The sequence below is a fragment of the Aquarana catesbeiana genome, unplaced genomic scaffold (genome assembly GCF_042186555.1).
Source record: "Aquarana catesbeiana isolate 2022-GZ unplaced genomic scaffold, ASM4218655v1 unanchor229, whole genome shotgun sequence".
In the NCBI taxonomy this organism is placed as follows: domain Eukaryota; kingdom Metazoa; phylum Chordata; class Amphibia; order Anura; family Ranidae; genus Aquarana; species Aquarana catesbeiana.
The window spans coordinates 1,156,894-1,181,670 of NW_027362656.1; the positions used below are offsets into that span (position 1 = coordinate 1,156,894).

Below are 24,777 nucleotides of genomic sequence, written 5' to 3' on the forward strand. Positions count from 1 at the left end.
GATAACTGTTTTTCTAGGATATCTTCCAGGACGGCAGGCCTACTTCCCACCCATGTTTTAATATAAGTACTACGGGAAGAGTTTCTCTCTGTCGCCCGGATAACCTATTACTTTGGGAAAACTGAGGTGCAGGGGGAAGGGAGGGGCCTTTTAACCTTGTATTTTGATTGTGTTTCCTGTCAGGTGGACCAGTCATCTCTCAGGTTATGCCGTCCTGGAAGATATCCTAGAAAAACAGTTATCGGTAAGTAACTGTCAATTTTTTTCCTCAGTTTAGGCCAATATGTATTCTTCTACATATTTTTGGTAAAAAAATCGCAATAAGCATATTGATTGGTTTGAACAAAAGTTATAGCGCCTACAAAATTAAGTTATTGATTTATGGAATTTTTATTATTATTTTTTTTTAATAGTAATGGCGGTGATCTGCAATTGTTATCATGACTGCGACATTGCGGTGGACAGATTGAACACTTTTGACACTTTTTTGAAACCATTCACATTTATACAGCGATCAGTGCTATAAAAATGCATTGTTTACTGTGTAAATGTCATGGGCAGGGAAGGTTTGTTCAAAAGTTATAGCGCCTAAAAAATAGGTTATTGATATATGGCATTTTTATTATTTTTTTATTTTTTATTTTTTTACTCGTAATGGCGGTGATCTGCGTTATTTTTTTAATTTTTTATCGGGATTGTGACGGACAGGTCGGACACTTTTGATACTATTTTGGGACCATTGACATTTATACAGCGATCAGAGCTATGAATAGCCACTGATTACAGTATAAATTACACTGGCAGGGAAGGGGTTAACACCAGGGGGTGATCAAGGGGTTAAATGTGTAATAACTGTGGGGGGAGAGACTGACTAGGGGGGGAGACCGATTGGTGTTCCTATATACTAGGAATACACGATCTGTCTCCTCTCCCCTGACAGGATGTGGATCTGTGTGTTTACACGCACAGATCCACGTTCCTGCTCTGTCACTAGCGATCGCGTATGCCCAGCGGAAATTGCGGCTGCCGGGCGCGCACATCAGCTCCTTGGTGCATGGGCTCCTCGACTCATTGCTTACTCCCTCTCTGACTAAGGTCCATGAATGAAGAAATTAACTGGTAGGAGATCAGAGGAGCCATTTAGTTACCTTGAGGGAGGAATTGTAAGATCATCAGAGACAAAGCTGTCTCATGTGGGCGGAGTCCTGGTTTAGGGGAACCAATCTGCTCATGTCTAGTAATAATCTTTTTATTTCTATTTTAGTAGATGGATGGGCGATGAGTAAAACCTCAGAGGATTGTCTCACTTTGTCTCCAGACTGTAAAGTAGAAGATGAGGACATCACACAGTATAGTCCAGGAGAAAACCCGGCTACCTCAAATGTCCATCTGGCACCACACAGTGTAGATGGACCATCGTATTCCTCTTATCCTGAGGAACCTCAGACTGTGAGGGACAGTGCCATCCTTCCAACAGATAAGAGGTTTTCCTGTACTGAGTGTGGGAAGTGTTTCCGTTTCAAATGCCGTCTTAATGTGCATAAAAGATCTCATACAGGAGAGAAGCCGCATTCCTGTCCTGAGTGCGGGAAATGTTTTTCAGTGAAGTCCAATCTTTACAAACATCAGAGATTTCACAGAGGAGAGAAGCCGTATTCCTGTCCTGAGTGCGGGAAATGTTTTTTACAGAGGTCCGATCTTTACAGACATCAGAGAACTCACACAGGGGAGAAGCCGTATTCCTGTCCTGAGTGCGGGAAATGTTTTTCACAGAGGTTCAGTCTTTACACACATCAGAGAACTCACATGGGGGAGAAGCCATATTCCTGTCCTGAGTGCGGGAAATGTTTTTCAGTGAAGTCCAGTCTTTACAAACATCAGAGATTTCACAGAGGAGAGAAGCCGTATTCCTGTCCTGAGTGCGGGAAATGTTTTTTACAGACATCCGATCTTTACAGACATCAGAGAACTCACACAGGGGAGAAGCCGCATTCCTGTCCTGAGTGCGGGAAATGTTTTTCAGTGAAGTCCAATCTTTACAAACATCAGAGATTTCACAGAGGAGAGAAGCCGTATTCCTGTCCTGAGTGCGGAAAATGTTTTTTACAGACGTCCGATCTTTACAGACATCAGAGAACTCACACAGGGGAGAAGGCGTATTCCTGTCCTGAGTGCGGGAAATGTTTTTCACGGAGGTTCAGTCTTTACACACATCAGAGAACTCACATGGGGGAGAAGCCATATTCCTGTCCTGAGTGCGGGAAATGTTTTTCGGTGAAGTCCAGTCTTTCCAAACATCAGAGATCTCACATGGGGAGAAGCCAAGTTCCTGTCCTGAGTGAGGGAATTGTTCCTCACTGAAGTCCTGTCTTCCTGTACATCAGGGATCCCACACAACCCTCAAGGTGTATTAGTGCCTTGAGTGTGGGAAATGTCTTCTATATGAATGTTGCTGAACATCACAGCTCTCATGAGAGGAAGAAGCACACCCTGATATACACCTCAGATATACTCCATGGCTGATCTTCATCATGTAAGAAACGGTTTCAGGGGTGTGGACTTTTTTTTAAATCTCCTTGTCTTGATAAAATAAAAGATAATTTAACCAAAAACGTATATAAATCTGAGGTACTTTTAGGAATGTCGGGGGCTTTTATAACTTGGGTGCTCAGTACAAGCACATGCTGAGCAGAAAAATCACGCTACGGTGTCCGCTGTGTTAAAGGAAAAGTTCACCTTTTGTAAAAAATAATAAATGCACATTTTCTGTAGGTAAAAAAATGTTAATTTAATATTTTTCAATTTTTTTTTTATTGTTTTAAGTGCCTGGAAAGTATTGCATCCATGATGTGCTGATGGCTGGTGCTATGCCAAACTCCTGCAGACTGTTTGTGTAATCTGTCTGTCTGTACATTATAGGGGAAGGCAGTTACAGTTACAGGAAGAACCAATCTTCTACCAGAGAGCTCACAAGCCGACATCGGCAAAGGACAGAACTCTGTGAATGAATGGCACGGCCGCGCTCTTTTTTCATTAAGTGACAGCTGGTACGGGGAACTTTTCCCTGCACTACTGTCACACAGAGGACTCGGATCACTGAGCCGCTGCAGGAACAGGAACATGTAACGTCTTCCCGAAGGTGAACGTTTCCTTTAACCCTTTCACGGCCAGAGCCGTTTTTGTGTTTTTTGCCCACATATGAAAAAACATTTAGGCCTGAAGATTATATAAAACCCCCAAAACATTATATATTTTTTGAAAGCAGACACCCTGGAAAATAAAATGGCAGTAGTTCCATATGTTTAGGTCACATGATATTACTGCAAAAGTCTAGGAAACACAATGTTTTTGTAAATAACACACTTATCTTAATCTTAGGGGGAAGAAAAACACAATAAATTAACCAATTTTTTTACAATATAAAAGCCGAGGTTGCACTGAGTAAATAGATACCCAACATGTCAAACTTTAAATTTGTGTGCGCCTGTGAAATGGTGACTAACTTCATTTTATGTGCTTGGGTGTAACTTTTGTTTTGTACAAGTAAAAAAAAAAGTGTTTTTTTATGCACATTTCTATTATCCCGCTAATCTTCATAACTCATGACCAGCTGACTGTGCAAGCTACTTTGACCCTGCCATTTATCACTGTCTCCTTGCTATGCCCCCCAAGCGTTGTGTAAGTGGCACAGGTGATAATTTACAATGTTATAAAATTATGAGATTGCTATGTATTTATATTCTGTATGTTTTTTTTAGTTAGGCTGATTTTCTTTGCTACCAAGGCATAAAAGGTCCTGAAGAAGCTTATTGATGTGAAATGCGTCGACCTCTTGGACAATTTGGCAAAGCTAAATGAGTCATTATGAATCTATATGGCCTAATGTTTGATGGATTTGTTCCCATGTGGTTTTAACACATCATTTTACTATTTGTAATAAAGATTTATATTTTATGTTATTTTTGTGTTTGGCCTTTTTTGTACCAATAAAGTCCGACATACAAGGTTCTTATTGAAATGATATATACAGTATATTGGATGTGGTACACTAATAGTAGCCAAATCTTCCTCATTTTTTTCTATTAAAAATAATAATAATAATTTGAATATGACCAGCATTCACCCAGCTGTGATGAATATTGGATGTATTTTATTTCATACACTGATTTCCTTGGCTCCATCTAGTGGTCATAATGCTGTATTGTGATTTTTTTTTTTATTTTTACTAATGGAGGTATGTCAGGAAAAATACCCCATTATGGTCACTAGATGGAGCTGACTATCATAGGAAATCGCTTGGCTACATTATGGATAGAATTTGGATGAATACTTGTCACATTCCTCCAATACATTTTCTATAAGTAGACCCCTTAGTTTCCTTCATCAGACATGTCTTCATACAGATCACTGAGGTCATCCTCATACACTGGTGAGTACAGAACACACTGAAGGATGTAAATTAATCAAAGCAACAATATTAAACCAACCACTGATATAAAACTGAAAATTTGCATTTGGCCATTAGATGGTCCTAAGTATCATAGAAGTTATCGCCATCTAATGAACAAATGTAAACATGTAATGTTTATTTTCATTTGATGGAAAACTTTCAACCAGCTCAGCAGATCGCTTCATTCCTTCAGTCCCCCCATTCACACAGAAGGGATGTACATGTATTGTCACTGGGCAGATTGCTATGTAAATTATTTATGAATAGACCCCTAAATGTCAGGAGACGTTTATATAAAGATGGGAAGTATGTAGCAGATAAATGAATAGACCTCCTAGCAATGTTATTACCAGGCTGCAGCTAGGGGGAGCTCTAATGTTTAGAGTGTGACCACAGCAGAGTGATCCCATCTAGCTCACATTAACCCTTTCACTGCCAGAGCTGGTTTTCCATTATTTTTGCCTGAAGATCAGATAAAACCCCCAAACATATATTTTCTGAAAGCAGAGGCCCTGGAGAATAAAAAGGTGGTAATTGTTAAGGTGTTCCTCGTACACAAATGTCACCTTCATATCCGGGTTACATAGTTACATAGTGTTTTTCTACTTTTCCCCATTTTCTATGGTGTGATCTTTTCTACAATACTTTGTTATACATAAAAAAGTGGAAAAATGAGTGTAATAACCACAACAACACCTCTCCATTCACATTGGTGCCATGATGAAAATATACAAACAGTAAAAAAAAAGTGAAAAGATGTGCAAACATCACATTCCAAACATTCCTCAAACAAAGTCCATTAATAAGTGTGAAGAAGAAATTGCTCCACTCCCTTATATATCACCACTCGTGTCACCACTCCCCCCTCTGGACACCACTCATCTGAATTATATGCCCCCCACTTTCATGGGTGGGAACACACGCACACATTATACACAATTTCAAGGTAAAATATAAAATATGAGGTTGTGATGAGTAAATAGATACCAAACATGTCAAGTAATAACATTGTGTGTGTCTGCGATATGGCAAAATACTACAGTACCTAAAAATCTCAATAGGAGGCGCTTTTCTGCTCATCAGTTTAGAGATAAGTGTGATCTCTGGTGGTAGAATTATTCCTCTCACTCCAACATTTGTGGTGATCCCTCACATGTGTGGTGCAATCACACTTTACATACACATATACACAGTATGGGTGCGTTTACAGGTATGTGCGGGGCAATGGGGGTTACTTTTTTTTATTTTTTATATAAATTTTATCATCATTTTTTTAACTTGTTTAATTTTATTAATACTTTTTTATAATTCATATTTTTTAACTTGTTTTATTTTATTTTTTCTTATTTAGCTGTATTGCTATTACAAGGATGTAACAACCCCCCCCATGTGATATCATTGGGCAGGTGACAGGTCCTCTTTATGAGACGTGGGGGTGTATTAGACCTCCAATATCTCCTCTACCCTCCAAGGCGCTCGGTTAGATGTTTCCTTGGTGGTATCATCCAGGGAATGACGGCTCAAACACTGAGGACTGCCGGCTTCATTTAGTGCAGAGGAGATCGGGGGATGGACGGTCACCAGTCTTCTCCCTTTTGGCCTCCTGAAGCTGCTGGGTGAGGTCTCAGGCTCCCATGACAAGAGGGAGAGCCCAGGAACCACACTGGGGGGTCATGGTGGAGGGAATCGGGCCGTCTGCAGTGTATATGGGATCAGACAGCTATACAGCCTCCTGGATCACTCTTATGCCCTGTACACATGATAGGATTTTCCGACAACAAAATCCATGGATTTTTTCCGACGGATGTTGGCTCAAACTTGTCTTGCATACACACGGTCACACAAAGTTAGTCGGAAATTACGAATGACAAGAACGCGGTGACGTACAACACGTACGATGAGCCGAGAAAAATGAAATTCAATAGCCAGTGCTGCTCTTCTGCTTGATTCTGAGCATGCATGGCACTTTGTACATCGGATTTGTGTACACACGATCAGAATTTCCGACAATGGATTTTGTTGTCGGAAAATTTTATAGCCAGCTCTCAAACTTTGTGTGTCAGAAATTCCTATGTGAAAATGTGTGATGGAGCCCACACACGGTCGGAATTTCCGACAACAAGGTCCTATCACACATTTTCCATCGGAAAATCTTATTGTGTGTACAGGGCATTACTCTGCAGCTGGGAGCCAGCTGAAGAAAATAAGCCCTGCTACTGCCACCATCAGCTTGTGATTAACCCTTCACTCTCTGGGTGTATGTACCTACAAAGAGCTCAACTGGTTAAATAACATATCTAGGGGGCCTTAATCCTGGGGTGTCCTAATCCCGCCTGCGAAGGGACATCTCTGTAATGCGCAGAAAGTGTTTTATAATTCACCAAAACATCACACAGACCCCCCCCTCCCGAGGTTCTTCTGTGTATTTGGGGGACCTTTGGAGGGTCTGTGTGCTGCTAAAAAAAAGAAGAAGCCGGCAATAAAATGTCCGCTGACTGTGGAAACTTCACACTGGACCCCGGGCCGGTGCCAGCACTTTTGTGTACATACTGTAGGTGAAGGTGCATTTTGGTACATAAAGGTACATTCCAAAGTGCTAGTGCAATAAATAATACGTATAAAACATACATTTCATATAAAAATTCCAATATATGATGGGAGTGTGACTCCATCATAAAACAAGTTACCACATAAACTTTGAACTACAAACATGCTCAATACCTCTTACACCATACTACACTACCCAAACACGAATACTACAAATCCCTGGCTATGCATATGGTTAATGCAGCAAGACTTTGCATTCCAATTCATTGGAGATCAACAGACATACCTACCATTAGAGAATGGATACTTAGAGTATCCAAAATAGAAGAAATGGAAGAACTTAAGAGCGCATACAAAAATTCACAACTACGTGGGCTTGTTGGACTCACTTCAAAACATCAGACTACTATAAATCTTTCTTCCCAGTATAACATTCGACCAGGACATACTGGGCTGCTTTATTAATGTAATGTACTTACAGAAAACTTTACTGGGATAAAGAGACAAATTGTTTACTTGTGCTGGTAATGTACTATAGTGTGCTTTATTCTTTGTATATACGGGTTTCCTGTGGTTGGGACTGGACTGGACAGAGTGGTGAAAGGACACTTATCCAGCAGATGACAAGCACACATGACCTCATAAGTTTATAAAGTCACATTTGTTTGGTAAGCAAATGGTATGTGCTCTTGCGTCTTGGTGAGGTCACACTGAAGTCGGTGCAAACAGCTTGCAGTGGATCTGCACAAGTTTATCATGACACAATCTTATTGTACTTTTTGTATGAAATGTATTTACATTTAGCACTTTGGATGGACATATATTAATGATTCTCTCTCTCGATCACATTGCACTTTAGGCACTTTTTATATGAGAAGTCCAATTGGATCTGCCCGTCTGTTTTTCAGGTGGACCCTCTATTCTCTTAGAGCAGCGGGTGTAATCTCCAATCCAATCCAGTCCACTAAGAATAAATGGAAGTGGATCTGTTCCCCTGTTTGGATTGGATCAGATTGCAGTGGGGTGTAAGGCTGGGTTCACACTTTTGCAATGTGGGAACCTTGTGAATCCACTGCGGGTTCCCGCATCACACTGCCATATGAGAAATGCTGGGAGTGTCAGTACATTGGTAATGACTCCCCCATTTCAGCTCGCATATCGCACTGCAAACTGCCAATTTGGACATGAATCAGATTGCATTAGGTGTGAATACCCATGGAATCCGATTCTGGTGCAGACCAAAAAAAGGGTTCTGTGCGAGTTTGGTCTGAATGCAATGCGATATCAGCCATACTATCCGTATGTCTGAAATCACATCGCACGGACAACGCAGGTGATTTGGACTGCAGTCCGATGCGAATCACATGCGATCTCACAGAGCGTGCTGGTGTGAACTGACACTCAACGGACAGCAAAGTCTGACATCTGACCACCCATACAGCAGAGTCCCACCCTGATCAAAGATCCCCCACTGAGCCAAGCAGAGTTCCCCCCATCTCCTATGTTCTGTCTCTGTGTAGCTTCTCTAACTGCCCCCCCTCCTATGTCCCCTTCTGCCCCCATCTCTCCTTTCCCCTTGCTTTCTCTCTCCTTCTCTGTCCTCTTTCCCCCCATAAGTTCAGCTCTATAGAGGGTCCCCATACATGCAGTGTACTGTATAATAGAAGCACACAGAGTCACACATAAAAAGCATTTAATCCACGCCCTCCTACCCTCCCCAGAGGATCTTCACATTTCCTGTGCCTCGCCTCCTGCTCTCACTCGGCTCCTCCCCCTGGTCTCCCGGGCTCCGTCTCATCTGAATCACCTCCAGTTCATTGGCGATAGTCTCTGTGCTGGACTGGAGGTGGGAGTCCATGGCAGGAGATTGTTTATAGGGCAAGCAGGAGGGAGAGAAACCAACAGCCATCTTTGCCCTGCAACTGACTGGGAGCAGAGGAGGGGGAGTAGGGTGCCCACGTGTCCCGGATTGCCCGGGATTGTCTCTCAATTCGCATTTTTGTTCCGTGTCCCAGGCACCTTCATTCTGGGAAAATACAGTGCCCTGGAATGAAATGAGGACACATAGCCACTCTAATAGAAGATTGCCAAACTGGTTGCTAGGGCCACCCCGCCTGGTGTCTAGCAACCAGTGACATCACATTTGCAGAGTCTCAGAGCGAGGCCCAGAGGAGCAAGGCCTTTAATGAGTCCACCCACCTCCTCTCCTTCTCTGGCAGCAGCACCCAGAGAGAGCAGCCAGAGCGTCTTCACCGTGTCTCCTCCTAACTCCTCCAGTCTTCAGTGACCTCCCGGCAGTTGGAGGCATTCTGCAGTGCTGGTTGGCTTAGATCCATGGCTCAGCTGCCCATCCTGACTCCCGCAGTGCATTACCCGACTTCTCCTCCTCCTGCCCGTGGCCCTAGCCGCCCGACTGTCTGAGGGGGGCCCCCCAGCCTGGACCAGAGAACAAAGACCGGTGCTCAACCACTCACCACACCAGACCAGTCCAGATTAAAAGGTGAGCAAATGGAACTTGATTAGAGCAGGTCAGGTGACAAGTCGGGGCACTGGGGCTGGGGACAGTACAGTAATAAATGAGGCTGACAAAGTGGAGCTCTGCCCTTGGGGGCAATAAAACACGAGGCTGACAAGTAGGGTGACCACTGTTAGCTTTTGTTTTTCCAAAAATTGGCAAAAAAAAGTATCAAAAATCATCTTTTTTTTGGGCTGGCACGAGGGCGTGCATGGGGGGGGTCCCTAAATGGCAGTTTGGAAATGTGGTCACCCTAAGGGGGAGGGGGAGGGAGAGTGGATGTAAATGTGTGGAGGCAGCCCTGAAGTTCCAGTGCCCGGGGCTGTGCTGCCTATCACTAAGCTCTGCTGTGCTAAGGGAGGAAAGCGTGCGAGCGGGGATGGCGCCAGCATCAGATTTTCTTGAGAGAAGCCCCCACTTTAGCGCCCCCCATCCTGGCGCCCTCAGGCGCTGGTCCTGACTGTCTGTGGTAATCACCTGTTTATTGATAACGCTATCATTATTTTTAAACTTTGTGGTGGAGGTATCTTTTCATACATACATTTTAATAACCATTTTCAATAAAGAATTCTATTTACATTTTATTTTTTTTTTTATTAATTGTATTTTTATTAAAGGACTTCAAAGAAAATACAACAAAGAGTTACCGTCAAACAATTGGCAGTACAAAATGAGTACAATCATTCAAAAAGTGTAAAACGTAAATTGAAATTTTCAGAGCAAGATTACAGTGTTACCAACTTCACAGGTTAACAAAGTGACATGTATATAAATCATAGGAGGGGGGTGTAGATAGGAGTCAAGGTGGGGAGGGACCCAGGGAGGGGGCGAACTGGATATGTTAGTAGTTTGCATCATAAGAGTTGTCGCTCACTGGGTCTGGGGTTAGCGGGGTTCCAGGAGCGCCTATACCAGATAGAGGTGCTCCATGTGATTCCCACAAAGGAAAGAGGAGGGGGGAAGAAGAGGATGCACCATGGAATCTCCAGGGAAATTTGTAGATGGGCCTGGAAGAACAGGCATTTACCCTACATTGTTCAAGAAAGTATTATGCTATTAGAGAGTGGAGGAATAGTACCGGGGTTGAGTTCTGTGTGGTCCCACAGATCCCAAATCCTTGAAAATTGAGGAAGTGTGTCATGGATAGTAGCAGTGAGGTGTTCCATTCTGTGTATTTGTTCCAATATTTGCAGGACTTGTGAGAGGGTGGGTGGAGATGAAGATAACCATCTCGAGGGTATGGCTCCTTTAGCTGCCAGAAGGATAAAGCCAGCTAATTTTTGAGCATATTTGGGGATATCTGGGAATGGTAAACCTAGGAGAAAGTGAATTGGGTTTAAGGGAAGATTGGCTTCGAAAAGGTTTTGTAAGTATGCATGAATAGGGGACCAGAAGGGTTGGATAATGGGGCATTCCCAAAAAATATGAAAATGGGAGCCGGTGTCGTCATGACATCTCCAACATACCCGAGGAACCCCAGGGTCGTATCTATGTAGGACCTCCGGGGTTCTATACCAAAATAGTAGTATTTTATAGGATGTCTCCCTTTGCTCCACACATCGTAAAGATTTGGACGTAGCTTCCCATATTTTCTGCCATTGGGGGATGAGGATGGGTTGTTTGATGATTTGGGACCATTTCTTCATGTATATATGATATGTGGGGCAGAGTGGGAGGACCTCATGTAGTTATTTATAATTTCTGAAATAAGACGGGTTTGGTATGGGCCCTGGAGCTAAAGTAATGTTTAAATTGGAGATAAGAGTAGAATAAGTGTTTAGGGATTCGGTGTTTCCGTTGAATTTCATCAAAGGGTAAAAGTGTGTGGGTGAGTGGGTGTACAAGACTTCAGAGTTGAAAAATTCCAGCCTGAGTCCATGGAAGCATTCGAGTATAAGATAAACTATCTGGAATGTCAGGATTAAACAGCACATTTAACAGGAGTGGACATGGGGATGAAAGGGAGAACTGACGGGAGCATTTTTTCCATATTGAGTGAAAATCATCGGGTGTAAGCATAAATTTCTAAGTTGGTTTAGAGAAGACTCTAGATTTGTCCAAATCATGGAGCAGGGGTGAACAGGGCAAGTAATGTTCATTTCAATATCCAACCAGATACTGGATGCCATTCTATGTGACCAGACTATGATCGATTTTAGATGGGTAGCAAAGTAATATTTGAGGAAGTCCGGGGCTCCCAACCCACCTCTGGATCTGTGGGCGAGTTCAACCAAACTAGCTATTCGGTGAGCTTTATAGTGCCATATAAAGTTAAGGAATGACCTCTGAGTGGCTTTGAGTTGTGACATTGGGACGGGGATTGGTAGGGTCTCAAATAGATAAAAGAGTCTCGGCAGGATAGACATCTTCAGGACATTGATGCGACCCAAGAGAGAGAGATGGGATATGTGTCCTATTGTCGCAGGAGTAGGTCAATGTCACAGAAGAGAGGGGGGAAATTGGCTTGGTAGAGGCTTGAATAGGAGGAGGTTAGATTAATTCCTAAGTATTTAAGGGATTTTGTACACCAATTATATGAATAATTTTGTTGTAGGGTGGTAAGATCTGAGGGTGAGATGAGTAAGGGTAGGGCTTCCGTTTTGCTTGTGTTGGTCTTATAGCCTGAGAGGGAACTGAATTCTTTAAGCAGAGCATGTAGGTTTGGGAGAGAAATATGGGGTCTAGTCAAGGTTAACAGAATGTCATCTGCATATAGGGATAGTTTATATTCGTTCTGGCGTAATGAGACTCCATGGATGTCAGGGTGAATGCGGATGGCTGCAGCTAGGGGTTCCTGAAAAGCAGGGAGGATAATGGACACCCCTGTCTAGTACCATTGCTTAGGGAGAAGGATGGTGATAAATAGGACGATAGTTGGACTTGGGACGAGGGACGAGAATATGGAGCATGCAGTGCGGCAATGAAGGGGCCTTCGAAACCATAATTAGAAAGTGTAGCAAACATAAAGGGCCAACTGAGCCTATCAAAGGCTTTCTGAGCATCCAGGCTAAGTATTAGAGCTGGACGTGTTGTTTTGTTCAATAGATCAATAGGGTCTATAGTGCGTCTTGTATTGTCTCTCACATGCCTGGCTGTTACAAAGCCTACTTGATTTTTATGTATGAGCCTGGGGATCAAGTGGGATAGTCGATTAGCTAGAATTTTTGAAAATATTTTGTAATCTGAGTTGAGTAATGCAATGGGACTTTAATTATCTGGGAGGGAGGGATCTTTACCAGGGTTTGGGATTACGGAGATATGGGCGTGAAGGAATTGGGGGTGGGGTAAGGTACCTTTGAATAAGGAGGAGAATAAGGAAATTAGATGTGGGCTAAGGATTGGGAGGAAGGTTTTATAATAGGAATATGGCAAGCCGTCAGGGCCAGGGGATTTTTGGGTAGGGAGATTTTTAACTACATCAGCTAATTCCTCAGGGGTAACTATCGCATTTAGAGATAAAAGGTGTTCATGTAGGGATTTAAAGAAAGAGTCAAATTTTTCTTGCGTAAAGTTGTAGTGGGGGTCTGATTGCAGGCAGTTGTACAATTTGTGATAGAAATCTCCGAACACTTTAGACATTGTAAAAAGGCAGTATGTAGGGGTGCCGTCAGGTTGTCTAAGAAAGTCTGGAGATGAGTGGAAAGGACGAGGTTTCAGTTTATTTACCAACATCCTATGGGGTTTGTTTGAATATTCATAGAATTTCTGTTTAGACCATAGGAGAGATTTATCAATTTTTTTCATGTCTAATGATCTGAGTTGATTGCGTAAGGAAATAACGCCTCGGAGTCTAGCCACCATGGGAGAGGAGAATAAAAGTTTTTCAGCTTTGCGGAGTTTGGAAATAGAAGAGGAGCGTTGGAGATCTGCGTCTTTTTTTAGACGAGAGCCTGTGGCAATACAGTGCCCTCTAAAGACGGCTTTGTGAGCTTCCCATAGGGTGGAGGGCTCTGAGACTGTATTATCATTAAGCTGGAAATATTCAACTAAGCTATTGAATAAGTGGTCTCTAGTTTCAGGGAAGGGTTTCGTTGAGTCGCCAATGGCAGGTTCTAGGGGACGCAGAGGACAGGGCAATATCCAGATGGACAGAGAAGTGGTCTGACCAGGAAACAGGATTAATTACGGACGAGACTGTGGATGTCAGAAGGGGTGAGGAGATAATAAAGTGATCTAATCTGGAGTAAAGTTTGTGAGGGTATGAGTAAAATGTGTATTGTTTGTGTGTTGGGTGTTTGATCCTCCAGATGTCTAAGAGGTTCTTAGATCTGATGAGTTTCTGAAATGATTTGTAAAGGTGATCAGAGTTAGATGAAGTTTTAGACGGGAACAGTACAAGTCTGTCTTTACTGGAGGACATGGTCATATTAAAATCCCCGCCGATTACTGTAAAGGGTTGAGAAAATTTATCGAGAACGTCAAACATAGTGGTGAGGAAATGAACCTGTCCAGAGTTGGGAGCGTATACATTGACTATTGTAAGGGATTGGGAAAGGATCATGCAGTCCAGGATAATAAATCTGCCATGGGGGTCCAAGTAGGAGGATTTAATTTGCAATGGACATAGGCGATTAATGAGGATCGCCACGCCTGCTTTAACAGACGGGTCAGATGCCATAAAAGATAACGGAAAATGTTTACTGGCAAATTTGAAAGAACCCCCAGGACGGAAGTGGGTCTCCTGGACTAGGATTACATCAGCCTTAGAAGCCTTAAACTATTTCAGAGCCAGCCATCTCTTCTGAACAGAGTTTAAACCTTTGACATTACAAGTAAAAAACCTTAGTGCCATAACGACTTAACCTGGTGAATATGCGTTTGATAGGTAACATTGCATAGCATTTGTCGGGTAAGGGCTTCCATGGTGCAAGGGTTATAGGGAGGGTGTAAAGCAACCTGTCAATACACAAAACCACATCACAACTGTAACCTTGACAACTCCAATCTAGGAGATGTAACCACCTCTGATCCGGAAAAAATGCCAGAGGATAAACCGTGGAGAGGACATTACAAAAATGAAAATGAAAATGTAAGTAAAAAATGAAACAATCATAAAAATGATAAGCAGCAAAAAGGAGAACAAGGAAAAAGAAAAAATAGATACGAGTCCAAAAGTCATCCGAAGAGAAGCCTGGAAGGGCGTAGCCCTCCAGGAAGCCCAGGTCTGAGCCTTGGGCTGGGAAGGGGAACATGAGGGCCACCGAAAAAATAGGGGCCAGAGGATCCCTCTCGACTTCCGGAGCAAAAAACCTAGGTTATAAAGGTAATTGAAACTTTGTAAAATATAAAACTGGTTAACCAAGGTGTCATAAAGAACAGCAACAGTCAAGTTAGGACACCCCATGGGCAGAATGATGGGTGTGTAAGCCTACCGGAGGGGCAGGCGGCCTCCTAGGAACATCAGGAGGCTAAACAGAAATAACAAATAGAGCCATAGGCAGGTGAGAGGTTCCTCAGGTTGGGAATCTGGAAGATGGACGCCTCTGAGGAGTAAGGTTGGTCTTGTGTGGTTTCTGCCTCACTGGGATTGCTGATGGTTTAGGAGTAGCGGGAAGGGGTACAGGATCTTCATCAGGGAAGCAGAGAGGCGGAAGGGGAAGCCCCAGCGGTACAGGACTTTGTGGGTCTGGAGGTGTAGAGTCAATGGATGGAGATTCCTTCGTCTTGCCAGGGTGATAGGTGAAAGATCGCTAAAAATCTGGATCCTAGATCCCCTGAAATCAAGTCTGGATTGATTACGGGTTTCGATGGTTAAGGCTTCTTTGCTGTCATAGTAATGAAACTTGACAATCATATCTCTTGGGTTGGCTCCAGCCGGAGGTTTAGGGGCTAAGGATCTATGGGCTCTGTCCAAGCGTCAATCAATATCAGGTATTTTTGGGGCCACTACATTAAACAAACTCAAAAGATAAGGGCGAAGATCTCTATCTTCAACTGTTTCAGGGATGCCTCTGATCCGTAGGTTCTGCCTGCGCTCTCTATTTTCAAGGTCTTCTTGTTGAGCCTGGAGCTGAGTGACTGAGTGTTTAATGGCAGCGTTATCTTCTTCTAAAACTTGGACATATTGTATGAGTTTGTCAAACTTTGTCTCAAGGGTGTTTGTACGGTCACCTAGTTGGTCTTTCTCACCTCTCAGTTCTTTAGCAAGTTTCCCTACTTCCTGGGCTATATTGTGGGTGATGGCCTGGAGCAGGGATTGCAATTTAGTGTCTAGGACGTCTGCCGTTAGCGGGGCAAATGTTCCCTGTGGAGGATTGGGTGTAATGTCAAATAAAATACCCGACTCAGGCTCAATTTATTCTCGTGGATCCTGTGTGGCGTCTCCACCATTTGAAGCCGTGGATGCTGGTCTGTGCAGGAAGCGATCCATGGTGGTAGAAGACGGGGAGGTGAACGCTGAGGTGTAATTCTTCCTTTGGTCTCCGATTTTTCCCATGGGGTGCAGGTCACTGTGGGAAGCTGAGGAGATGACTCCTATGGCTAATGGCATTTCAGAATGGTTAACAGGAGTCCCGATTGGAGGAGGGGATCAAGGTAGTAAGCTTATATGCCTGTCACGTTGAGAGGTTGTATATGTATCTGATAGACCATTCTTTAGAGATGAAGCGGGTCTGGGGGGGTTTATTCATAATGTGTCCTGTATTGGAGCAGGGCTGCACGCCTGAAGAGGGGTAGCAGGCAGGCACTGGGTCCCAGAGAAACAGGCCTGAGAGTGCATCAGTGCGGGGTAAGGATTTGCTTCAGGGCTCAATTACTGTACGAGTGAGGGTTCAGGGAAGAAGGCTCAGTATAGCTAGGGTACAGTACCTGACTGTGTGGGTCCGTCCTGAACATTAGGCCGCAAGATGGCGGCCAGCACTGAATGTCCCAAAGACAGCCTCTCCTTTATCTTCTGATGGCTGTTAGGGGGTTGCGTACTGTCCAGCAATCTCCCGGAGGTGCCCGCTGTAGATGAGGGTGAATTGATTGTCCCCCGTACCTCCGGTCCTGGCACTAGAGCCCGGGGACGCCGGAGGCTTCACAGGCCACAAGACGGCGGCAGGCCGCTGGTGTCCGGGGCCTATTTCCACTGAGTTTTTAGGATATGTCCAGGTCCCCACACAGTCTGTCCGCTCCGGGGACAGCACTCTCAGCTGTGGGCAGGTTGGTCTCTGTCCGATCGCAGCACTCGAGCCCAGGGATGCTGAAATTCCTGTAGGCAGCAAGATAGCGGCGGGTGTCTGTAGCGTGGAGCAGGCCGTGGCCCAAGAACAGCTCGATCAGCCGGCCAGACTCCACAATTTCCCCCGGGATCGATGTGGCCAATGCTCAGCAGTTATTGGGCAGTGTTTGGAGACTCCTCTAAGTTTTGTGTACGCTGGATGGCGATGGATTGCAGAGGGCTCAGCGGAGCTCCTCTGCAACACGTCTAGTCTCGTCAGCTTCCGGACACGCCCCCCTATTTACATTTTCTACAACCAATTTGCTCCTCTTTGACAAACCCTTTACAGACCCTTTGGGTTTACTTTCCAGCTATTTTTCCCCTTCCCTAGTTTTTCTACTTTACAATTGATTCAGAGGAACATGCCTTAATAAACTTTTATACTATTAGGCACTTTGGTTTTTTGTCAGTGGATGGTTGAAGTGTAACTTTTTTAATTCATTTTTATCTTTTGATTAAACAGACACTCCCCTCCACTTAGACAACTTTATTAGGGTGAACTCTCTTGACAAAAAATAAGTTTTTCCTGGCTGGCCCTGATTGCTTCTACAAACTATGGGATAGATTTAGGGACTTTTATTTATTTTTTATTGTTTTTACTGGTAATGGCGGCGATCTGCTATTTTTAGTGGGACTGCAACATCGCGGCGGACAAATCTGAGCCTAAATGATACCTTTTGGGGACCAGTGAGATCTCTGACATATCACTAGGCAGAACTGGGATTTGCTTGTTTACATAGGCAGATCCCCGTTCTGCCTCTGTACATCGCAATTGCGGGTCAACTGCGGACATCAAGCTCGCTGGACCCGCAGGACCCGCGGGCACACTCCTGCAGTGTGCAGTGGGTGCCCGCTATCTCCCATTCATGCAGTATAATGACGGCGGCTGGTCGACTTACATATGCGCTCACTTCTGTGCGTGAGCCCGGAGGTATGGGGGCACTTCACATTTTTTTCTTATTTATTTTACTTTATTTTTACACTGTCCCTTTTTATTTTTTTTAGAATTATATATTTTTTTGATTACTTATATTCCTATTACAAGGAACGTAAACATCTCTTGCAATAGAAATAAAGATGAGAGGTCCTCTTTATTGAGAGATCTGGTGTCAAAAAGACACATTGATGCGATTTGGCAGGCCATTTGTCAATTCACATGGCAAATTGGTGGGAAGTGCGAGCAATGGCACCGTCCGAATCGCTGCAACGCCACATTTGCAGCACCGCACAGATTCCCAAAAGTAGTTTCTGTACCACTTTTGGCAACTTCGGATGCGATTTCAATAGACCTCAGTGCAGAAAACCAGCACAGATGTCTCTGAAATTGCATCTGAATTTGGACTGACATGCGGGTATGAAATCGAGTGAGTTCAGCTGAACTTACATAATTCCAATCCCGCTGTCAGTGTGAACCTAGACTCAAAAGCAAAAGAAGAAAAAGATGGGGTTTTTTTTGCATTTTTGTTAATGATGTCAGACGTCGCTCCGGTCCTCCAAGTAGGGTTGCCACCTTTTCTTCAAGCCAAATCTGAACTCTTTAGTGGCCTGAGAGCAGTAATGCAGTCCGCAGCGAACATTAGGCATGGCCAAATTGCTCTCGCTGACATCATCATCCTGCCCCCAGTGATGCCGAACCTGCCACCAGACAGCCACCCGTAGCTCCCGGATGGCAACAGATTTGTGTGTGACTATCTTGGTTACTTGGGGAGCCACAGCCCAGCCTGAATAATGTGTCAAGGCTTTAGTCTGCCTGAAACCCAGACACATGACTCAAAACCCAGACTGTCAGTGTGAATCCCGGAAAAGGTGGCAACCCTACCTTCAAGGGCATAGAAATGAGTGGCAGCCATCCTGGCCTCACTCAACTTCCTGCCCAGTAAATGGCTGTATCAGATCACTCCCGGGCTTTACCAAATCTTTACCAGTCCTGTAAGCCTGGGAATGACTGGGAAGCAGAGGGGGGGTCACCCCTTCCACGGCTTCTAAAAATTATCCTGCAGCAAATCCACCTGCAGGACCCTTTGTATCTGACGTAGAACCGGCCATAGTAAAAAAATCATCCTGGGGCTATGGAAGCTAGCTGCAGTCATAACACTGGTATTATACATCAAAGTAATGACAAATTTTTACTATGGACCACTCAGCAAGTGAAGCTGCAGCACAAAGTGACCCCTCAGTAATGGAAGATAATGCATGCTCCACAAACATCTGATGTGTATAAATTACATGAAATCAGACAATAATAAAATACAAAACAGAACCGCTCCAAGGATTCAGTGCCAAACCGTCACACATAGGAAGATTTACTAAACCTGGAGCACACCGAATCCGGAGCAGCTCCGCATAGGAATCAGCTTCCAGGTTTCTATTGTCAAAGCTGAATTGGAAAAGCTAAATTTAGAAGTGGATTGGTTACAATGCACAGCTGTACCAGATTCTGTGTGCTCCAGTTTTAGTAAATCCCCCCCCACTGTGATATTAATATATTCAATATTTCATGATAAATCAGCCCCCCCCCAAAAGATAAGAGTCCAGATATTCATATGGATAAAGTGCACATTATTACTTTATCTGTATGAATATCTGGACTTTTTTTTTTTATCGTGAAATATTACCAGCCGGATTCTCTATATTACCTCCTGTATGTACAAAACTATCCCAAACCCCTCCCCCCTCCTCACCATCCAATAGAAATTGGAGGAATTGTTTCTTCTTCCTGAAATCCAGACCTAGAGAGGAATAAAAAAGATCTAACAAACACCACAAAGTCTTTTTATAGAGATTTATTACATCCAATCCAAAACTATTTTACACATATTTATTCCATGGAATATGAAGAGATTTTTATATCAATAATCCATCAAATCTCCATTTTTATTGGACTTTATTCTCATCAATAATCAATCAGGAATCCATACCAGCAATCATCAGATCAATAGGAATGTTTCCAATATCCAGTAATCACGGTTTGATCGTCCAAAATAACCAGTGCCCAGAATTATAAATCTGTCACATGAAATGGATCTTATTGATTGGTTGATGTCATTTATTGATCTATTGATTCCCTTATATGATAGAATAGATTGATTTCTCCATGTATTGATCATCCTCTCTATATATCTCTTCGCCTTGTCTAACATAATACAAATCCTAAATGCTATAAATCTCAGTCATGTCTGTGAATTGTATCTGACTTGGCTCTTTGTAATACAATATACTGGACTTTTACTTCATTCCCTATTTTTATATCGTCTTCTTACACCTGTCCTGACGAAGTGACAATTTGAAGCAATGAAATGCATTGATCATGTATTTTATAGTTGTAGTCTAATAAACTCCTACCTTTTGAAGAAAACATTTCAGAATTTCCCCCTTTACTATGGGCGCCTCTGCTGAACTCCCCCTCGTTTTTTTTGGTGTGAAAGTTCTCCACCAGGATCCAAATACTGCTTAGTATATGACCATTCGGAACTCCCTGATGACCGTGGAGTGTGACCACCCATTGGCTTCACTGAGGAGACTGACATATTCTCCACAAGTCCTCAGATAGGTTGTCTAATCCCTTTATGGGTTCCCCACAACCTCACAGATGTGAGTCCATGCCCCGTACTTCTACCGATCTTCTAGAACAATCTCACCCATTCTGATATTATCACTACACTTAGTCCCATCTCTCCCATTGTCTTATCCTTTTTCCCCTCTCCTGATGGTTTGGAGAATTTCTACATATTGCTCTTATGACAGGTCTACTTGTAATTGTATGCAGAGGGGAGGGGGAGGGGTACACAGACTCCTCCCAGTGTTGATTTATTAGGGGGAACTATAGTGTATTCTGACCCGTCCAATCACAATATCCCCTGAGGAGCCCCCACTGTGTGCAGGTACCTCCCAGACATGGGATTGTCCTCCAATCTGGTCATTTCCTGAAAGATCAGATGACAAAGTCATATCTATGAGGGTCTCTGTCATATCATGTGTATGGGTCCCTTATTGTACAATAACCCCCCCCCCCCCCTCTGTACTGGGAAATATACAGGCTGTGATTGGTGAAGACAATACTGCTGTTATCTTCAATATTGTTTTATGGGTGTGATTTGTAGGAAGATTCTGTAGAGAGGCTCCTATTCATTCACAAAAATGAAGCACAGTAAACACTCCTTACTATGCTTCAGTGATGAATGAACACAGGAGTGATTGGTAGAAATCCCTCACTGTGTTCATTCAGGAAGAGGCTGGTAAACATGCTCCCACTCTCCATCCTGAACACCGCACTGATCTCCTGCCCCAGCTGGAGCCAATGGACTGGGAAGGAGGGGAGCTGGCCAGGGGAGGGGGCTCTGGGGCATCAGTAGGAGGTCCCAGCACAGGGGGGACTTTAAGTGGCGGGGGATGTATTTGGACATTTTGATCTCCCTGTGCCTCCCCTGTAGCAGCTGAATTCAGTGGGAGGGGAGAGAAGCCAAAAGCAGCCACAGGTGGATCAGTGCTGTGGGGGGATGTTTGAGCTGAGGGGAGCCATTTTAGAGGACAGGCAGACCGCCTGTGGAGTGGAGGGAAGCTTAGCAGACAATAAGCTTATAGCAGAAGGGGGAATGCCATAGACATATGTAGTACTGACCTGGCCAGCTGGAAGCAGTTCTGTAGGTCAGTATAACATCCATGGCAGCGGAAGGGTTAAAGTGTCATCTATGGGATGTTTAAGTACCAAAGTCTTTCATCATTTCAATGACACACACAATTATAAGGATGGACGTGTTGGGTATCTATTTACTCAGCACAACCTCATCTTTTATATTTTACCAAAACAATTTGGTAAAATATTGCACCCGTGTGCTCTAAAATTATGTGTAGTGTATTTTTCACTGAAATGTACCCTTTATATCCTTCAGTGTGTACTATACTCACAAGTGTATGAGTATCTCCTCAGGTATTAGTACGACACCATGCCTGATGAAGGAAACTAAGGAGTGTACTTATAGAAAATTCATTGGATGAAATTAGCACTATATTTTAATAACACAGTGATTTTCTATGATGGTGAGGTCCATCTAGTGGCCATAATATGATATTTTTCCTGAAATACCTCCATCAATAAAAATAGTGCAATACGACTTCAAAAACATGGTTTATCACAGCTGGGTGAATGCAGGTCACATTCATTCAACTACGTTTTAAAAATTAGACCTCTAAGTGTTTGTGAAATCTTACACCAAAAAATGTAGTCAGCCAATGAAAGGTAATGACTCCATTTTTATTTTTCTCCTGCTATCAATGGCCAACACGGTACAACACTTCATCCATGTCTTTGGTGATCTCTTATCTCCTTATGAACTGTTTCTTACATGATGAAGATCAGCCATGGAGTATATCTGAGGTGTACATCAGGGTGTGCTTCTTCCCCACATGAGAGTTGTGATGTCCAGCAACATTTTATGTGTGAGATCTCTGATGGTTATAAAGATTGCACTTTACTGAAAAACATTTCCCGCAGTCAGGACAAGAATATGGTTTTTCCCCTGTGTGAGACCTTTGATGGTTGACAAGATGTGCTTTTGATAAAACATTTCCCGCTCACAGAACAGGAAAGCAACTTCTCCCCTGTGTGAGATCTCTGATATCTGTAAAGATGGGTCTTCTGTGAAAAACATTTCCCGCACTAATGACAGGAATAAGACTGCTCCCCTGTGTGATATCTCTGATGTTTAAAAAGACTGGACTTCTCTGAAAAACATTTCCCATACTCAGGACAGGAATGCGGCTATTTCCTCTTGTGAGATCTCTGATGTCTATAAAGAGTGGACTTGTCGGAAAAACATTTCCCGCACTCAGAACAGGAATACGGCTTCGCCCCTGTGTGAGATCTCTGATGTCTGTAAAGATTGGTCTTCTCTGAAAAACATTTCCCGCACTCAGAACAACAATACGGTTTCTCCCCCGTGTGAGATCTCTGATGGCTAATAAGACTGGACTTGTCTGAAAAAGGTTTCCTACACTCAGAACAGGAATACGGCTTCTCCCCTGTGTGAGATCTCTGATGTCTGTTAAGATATTTTTTGCTTGGAAAACATTTTCCACACTCAGCACAGGAATATGGCTTCTCCCCTGTGTGAGATCTCTGATGTACGTGAAGATGGGACTTTCTTGAAAAACATTTTCCACACTCAGCACAGGAATATGGCTTCTCCCCTGTGTGAGATCTCTGATGTGCGTTAAGATGGGACTTTGTTGAAAAACATTTTCCACACTCAGGACAGGAATTTAGGTTCTCCCCTGTATGAGATCTCTGATGTCTGTAAAGACTGGACTTCACTGAAAAACATTTATTGCACTCAGGACAGGAAAACAGCTTCTCCCCTGTGTGAGATCTTTGATGTGTGTCAAGATGGGACTTCTCTGAAAAACGTTTTGTACACTCAGAACAGGAATACGGTTTCTCCCCTGTGTGAGATCTCTGATGTGTGTTAAGATGGGATCTTCTTGAAAAACATTTTCCACACTCAGGACAGGAATATGGCTTCTCCCCTGTATGAGATCTCTGATGTCTGTAAAGACTGGACTTCACTGAAAAACATTTATCGCACTCAGGACAGCAAAACAGCTTCTCCCCCGTGTGAGATCTTTGATGTGTGTAAAGATTGGACTTCTCTGAAAAACATTTCCCGCACTCAGGACATGAATATGGCTTCTCCCCTGTGTGAGATCTCTGGTGTGTGTTAAGATGAGACTTCTCTGAAAAATGTTTCCCGCACTCAGGACAGGAATATGGCTTTTCCCCCGTGTGAGATCTCTTATGTTTGTAAAGACTGGACGTCTCTGAAAAACATTTCCCGCAATCAGGACAGGAATATGGCTTCTCCCCTGTGTGGGATCGCTGATGTGTGCAAAGATTGTACTTCTGTGAAAAACATTTACCACACTCAGGGCAGGAATATGGCTTTTCCCCTGTGTGAGATCTCTGATGTCTAACAAGGTCTGATTTTTTTACAAAGCACTTCCCGCACTCAGTACAGCAAAACCTCTTATCTGTTGGAAGGACGGCACCGTCCCTCACAGTCTGAGGTTCCTCAGGATAGGAGGAATACGATGGTCCATCTACACTGTGTGGTACCGGATGGACATTTGAGGTAGTTGGGTTTTCTCCTGGACTATACTGTGTGATGTCCTCATCTTCTACTTTACAGTCTGGAGACAAAGTGAGACAATCCTCAGAGGTTTTCCTCATCTCCCGTCCATCTACTAAAATAGAAATAAAAAGATTATTACTAGACATGTGAATAAATAATAAATAATTCCGCGCCAGATAAAAATAATGTAAAAAATAAAAAAAAAATTGTGAAGCAGCTACACCCTAAGCAAAAAATGAAAAAAATTCCATAAATGCATGAATGTGGAACAAGAGGGGTTGGGGAGCGCTAAATAATTGACCAAAAAATTAAATACATATATACCAAAGGAATCTTTAAAATGTGAGTAGATTCAAATGAAAAAATACCAGCCTGCCCATAAAAATAAACTTAGGTGAACAAAATTCATAAAACTGAATACCAGTGAATAATAATAATTGTGCAATCGTGACATGTGATGTCAAAAAAAATATTATAAAATAATTATATATCAAATATAAATTAGCATCAATAACAAAGTCCATCCAGAATTGGTGCAAGATCCTGATGTAAATCTTTGATAACAAAAACGTGAGCAGCAAAAACCCTTCACCATCACTGAAAAAAATTCACCAATGTGCTCATGGAAATGGATGTCCGCTTACCAGATGGAGTTGACCAATTTAATTAAAAAAAGGTCAAATAGGCTTTAGCAAGATATTGCTTGCTGCAATGGAGAAAAAATATACCAGACTCTTGTCCTCACATCACAGGGTCTCACGCATGGGATATAAAATAGATGGAGAGGAACCGAACATAGTGTAATACCATTTATTAGGAATAAAAGTAAAAACAAAACATAGCCAAATGGCTACTCACATAGAAGGTGCCATCGCCCGGCACTGAGGCTGAAAAGCGTATCTAAGGATGGAAAAATTCCGATCTATGGGAGAAGTTTCCC

The 24,777-nt window shown here is 43.1% G+C and overlaps 1 protein-coding gene and 1 pseudogene across 1 annotated transcript in view; one reads left to right on the forward strand and one right to left on the reverse strand.

Moving 5' to 3' along the window:
- LOC141121772 (uncharacterized) overlaps nucleotides 1-24,777 on the forward strand; it is a 188,089-nt gene that overhangs the window by 107,883 nt on the left and 55,429 nt on the right. The window contains exon 26 of the mRNA XM_073611490.1: nucleotides 1,225-2,352. Within this exon, the coding sequence (XP_073467591.1) occupies nucleotides 1,225-2,352 (1,128 nt within the window). The remainder of the gene's footprint in view (nucleotides 1-1,224; nucleotides 2,353-24,777) is intronic.
- Nucleotides 19,482-24,777, reverse strand: part of LOC141121743 (uncharacterized) — a 29,643-nt pseudogene continuing 24,347 nt past the window's right edge.